Here is a 4,427-nt window from a genome sequence, read left to right as displayed (position 1 = left end):
AAAGCTTTGAAAAAAAACCTGGAAGTGGAAGAAAGAAAATTTTCCATAAATCCAAAAAGGTAAAGTCGATTCTCATTTCAATAGTAAGAACAGAGCCGTGGCAAGGCTCCCCTACATCCCCAACTGAGGGGGACCCAGCATTTTTCGGGGCCCTTTTTGTAATTTGAAATTATTTTTTTTTGTATTTTTTATAATAAGAATATTTGAATATATATATAGTTACTGTTACTATTTATAAAAAAACATGGCCTTTAAAACACGATATTTCCAAAATTAAGCAAGCGTGAAAAAAGCAATAATATTTTTCATGTAGAAAAAAAAAGAAAAAAAATGATTAACTCCCGAGGTCCGAATTTTTTGAAAAACGCGAGCTTTATAAAAATCTGTCAAACCGAAAAAGAGAAACCATTAAGCAGCACCCAATCGTGCGAAAAAATATATTTCTCTAATTCGCATATTTTATTAAGTGCGAATATTTTATTATTTGTATTTAGATTACATATTTCAATGTTTATTTATTTATAAATTATAAATCGTTTTTTATTTTTGGCGATTCAAAATTTATCTTGGTAATAATTTATTTTATTACTATGCTATATGTTATTACTTTTGCTTTAAATAAAAAGTCTATTATTTGTTTCAATCAAATTATCATTGAACTGATTTTTTTGTTATTATTATTATTATTATTATTGTTATTATTATTATTTTTTAAGTTAATGATAATAATATAAATATTTGGTGTCACTCTGCATAAGTGACTCCTTCCTTGTCAATCATTTATTTTTATTTATTCTTAATAATGATATTTTGGTTTTATTATTTATAATATCATAGAAATTCTTATTCTTATTCTTATTATTATTATTATTATTATGCGTTGTTAGTTTTTTATATAAAAAAAAACAAATAATGAAGGTTTCCAAAAATTTATAATTATATTTCGATAGTATATCACGATATAATTATTGGTATGAAAAAAGTGAAAAGTAGTGCCACTAAGAGAAGAGAAAAAGCTGCAGCCAGGGAGGAAATCGCAAATCACCCCAAGCTAACACATTTTTTGAAACCATTAGTTCAGACTAGAAGTGTTTCGATACCAACAGAAACTATAAATAATTCTGATTGTCATTATTTGAATACTAGAGTAGGGTCAGATAGGTTGATATGAGAGTCTACGTCAAATGACATAATAATTCCGCCTATTTTTCTCAGTGATGATCCTTCTGAGTGGCCAGATAATGTTTCTGACGCACAGAGGTGTGACATTGTTAAACGTGGTTTCAAAAAGATCGAAATTGATTTTCCATCCAATTTAGAAAGAAGACGATTTTCACTGAATTATTATAACCGCAAGATGAAAAATGGAGAAATCTTTGAACGCTTATGGCTCATATATTCTTTGAACAGCAATAAAGTGTTTTGTTTTTGTTGCAAACTTTTTGGGATAACTTCTTTACCATTCCGGCAAGGAATAAACACTTGGGAGGGCTTGTCAAAAAAACTTAAAGAACACGAAACATGCAGTGCACATTTCAAGTGTTTTGAACAATGGATGACTTTACGAAAAGGTTTAAATATCAGGAAACTGATATTTTCTTTAATTATTTGCTTTATTACTTTTTTTTCTTAATTAATTTCTTTTTCCTCAATTTTGGTAATGCAGGCATTGCAAATCAAGCTACCATAGACGAGAAACAACAAAAGTTGCTTCATAAAGAGCGGATATTTTGGAGGGATGTGTTAGAAAAGATACTAGACATTACCTTATTTCCTTCTGCAAGAAATCTTGCATTCCATGGTTCAGACACAGCCATTGGTTCAAAGAGCAATGGAAACTTTCTTGGGGTGTTTGAATTACTGGCTAAGTATAATACCGTTCTCAATGAGCTTATGCAAAGAATTCAGGACAAAGAAACCAAGGAGCACTACTTGAGCAATGACACACATAACAAGTTGATTAGACTTTTAGCTAGGGAGATTGAATCCAAAAACCTTTTTAAGGTAAAAAAGGCAAAATACTATTCTTTTATTTTAGATTGTACGCCAGACGTTTCGCACAAAGAACAAATGAGCATTATTCTGCGATCAGTAACATGTACTCCTGGAGTAGGTATCGACATTTCCGAAAATTTCTTGGGATATCTCACAGTAAATGATACCAATGGAAAAGGGTTTTTCAATGCATTTTTAAATCAGGCAAAAAATTGGGATCTAAATATTTTAGACTGTCGAGGTCAATCTTACGATAATGTTGCTAATATGAAAGTAAAAGTAAAAGGTGTTCAAGCAAGGTTTCTGGAAATGAATCCTAAGGCCTTATATGTTCCATGTGCTAACCATTCACTCAATCTTGTTATTGCTGATGGTGCACTGTCATCCATCAGTGCAATTTCTTTTTTTGGTGTTCTTTCAAGGTTATATACGCTCTTTTCATCGTCTCCTCCTCGATGGGAAATTTTAAAATCATGCGTGGCAATTTCAGTCAAGCCACAATCAGATACCAGATGGGAAAGTAGAATAAACTGTGTTAAACCACTTCGCTTCTATTTAAAAGAAATCTTAGAGGCATTTGAAAAATTGGAAGAACATGCCTTAGAAAAAAGAGATGGACCAACAGCCACAGAAGTACGATTACTGACAAAATATATTAGAACATGGCCTTTCTTATTATCAATCATTATTTGGTAAGCTGTTTCAGTCTTCTGCAACCTCTCTCAACAAGTAAGCTGCTTCAGTCTTCTGCATCCTCTCTCGACATAATAGCTAGTGAAATAAATGCAAATAAAGTGTTTCTTTATGAGTATCGCGAAAATGGATTTTCTGACGCACGTGTTAAGGCATCAGAAATTGCAGAAGTATTGGGTATTGAAAAGGTTTTTTTGATGGTGCGTTCACGAAAAAAAAAATCAATTTATTCATACGAGTGTGCTGATCACACTTGGCAACCTAAACATCAGTATAAAGCAGATTTCTTTTTGCCACTAATTGATATGTCAATTGCATCAGTAAAAAAGCGTTTTGAACAGATCAGCATTGTCACAAAGCTTAATGACTTTCTTTACCGATCTGAGAGTCTTATCAAAGCTTGTAATGAAAATTCTCTGTCTGCTTATTGCAAAAATTTGCAAATAAAGCTTGCTGATATAGATTCTGAGTATTTAGAATCGGAGTTAAAACGTTTTGTCATAGTTATAAAGGAGGAAAAAAATGCTCTCCTAAAATCTGCATATGACTTCCTAAACTACATCTACAAAGAAGAGCTGCAAGAAACTTATCCCAATCTAGTTATTGCGTTACGAATCATTCTTACTTTACCAGTTACTGTTGCAAGTGCAGAACGTAGCTTCAGCAAGTTAAAACTAATTAAAACATTTCATAGGTTAGTATAAATAATCTTGCTTCATTATACATAAATACGTGCAGCATTATTTCTTTGTATTTTTAAATAGGTCAACAACGGTCGATGAACGTTTGTCTTCCTTAGCAATGCTGTCTATTAAGAACGAGGTTGCAAGAGCAATAAGTTATGAAGGCATAATAAATGAGTTTGCAAGCATGAAATCACGTCGCAAACCCTTTTTTTGATGATTTGCGGCATACTTCTATTATCTGCGTAATGCATTTACAGTAGTTAAAGAAACTCTTCACTAGTAACTCTATATCAATTTAACAATTTAAAAATATATCTAATTGAATTTAAGCGTTAATTTGATTGCATTTAGTCTTATGAACGGCGACGTTAAAATATGTCAGGTACCCTGCTGTTTTGAAGTAACCTGTAAAATTTATCCACTTTTTTAGATTAAAAAAAAAAAAATTGCAGGCCGTATTGGCTAGTTTTGGGGAGTGGGGGCCAAATCCACAAGCCACGGCACTGAGTAAGAAATCCGAATCAGTCACAGCAAAATCTAGCAAGAAAATTCAAGATTTATATCAAAAAAGTACTTAAAAATGCTGGAATTAAAGTATTTCATAAGAAAAATACACCTATGAGAAGTTTAAATGGTGAAATTAAAGGAACTCGACGCGCAAAGAAGTTAAAATAACGGCCAATAAAAGTATGAGCATTGAAAGCGACGAAACATATTGCAAGGCGAATTTTTCTCAACTTCCTGGTCAACAATTTTACTATGAAAACAATGATAAACCTGTCAATAATCAATTTAGATGTATTCGACGAGAAAATTTTGCATCCAAGTTCCTTGCGAGGCAAGCAATTTGTAGCTGTGGTATGCAGTAGGGGTAAAAAAAAATTTGAATAATTTTCAATTCCCTATCACCATGAGTGGAGAAATTATATTTATAAACAGAAAATATAAGTTTTTGATGTTATTTTTTGCAAAAGATCACCCCTAAGCCGTAATAATTTTTAGTCTTATCTTTATGAGTTATAAATAACGTATTAGAAATACATAAATGGCCAA

The 4,427-nt window shown here is 31.7% G+C and overlaps 1 protein-coding gene across 1 annotated transcript; it reads left to right on the top strand.

The window, feature by feature from the left end:
* Window positions 1-1,357: 1,357 nt before the first annotated feature.
* LOC136081171 (zinc finger MYM-type protein 1-like) lies at window positions 1,358-3,588 on the top strand. Its single transcript, XM_065798468.1, has 4 exons — window positions 1,358-1,571; window positions 1,667-2,628; window positions 2,730-3,382; window positions 3,453-3,588. The coding sequence occupies exons 1-4, from the start codon at window positions 1,358-1,360 to the stop codon at window positions 3,586-3,588; spliced, it is 1,965 nt and encodes a 654-aa protein (XP_065654540.1).
* The last annotated feature ends 839 nt before the right edge of the window (window positions 3,589-4,427 follow it).

This window comes from Hydra vulgaris, chromosome 06 (genome assembly GCF_038396675.1).
Source record: "Hydra vulgaris chromosome 06, alternate assembly HydraT2T_AEP".
NCBI classification, from domain to species: domain Eukaryota; kingdom Metazoa; phylum Cnidaria; class Hydrozoa; order Anthoathecata; family Hydridae; genus Hydra; species Hydra vulgaris.
The sequence above is the reverse complement of the archived record's forward strand: the minus strand, read 5'-3'. Positions and strand labels throughout refer to the sequence as shown.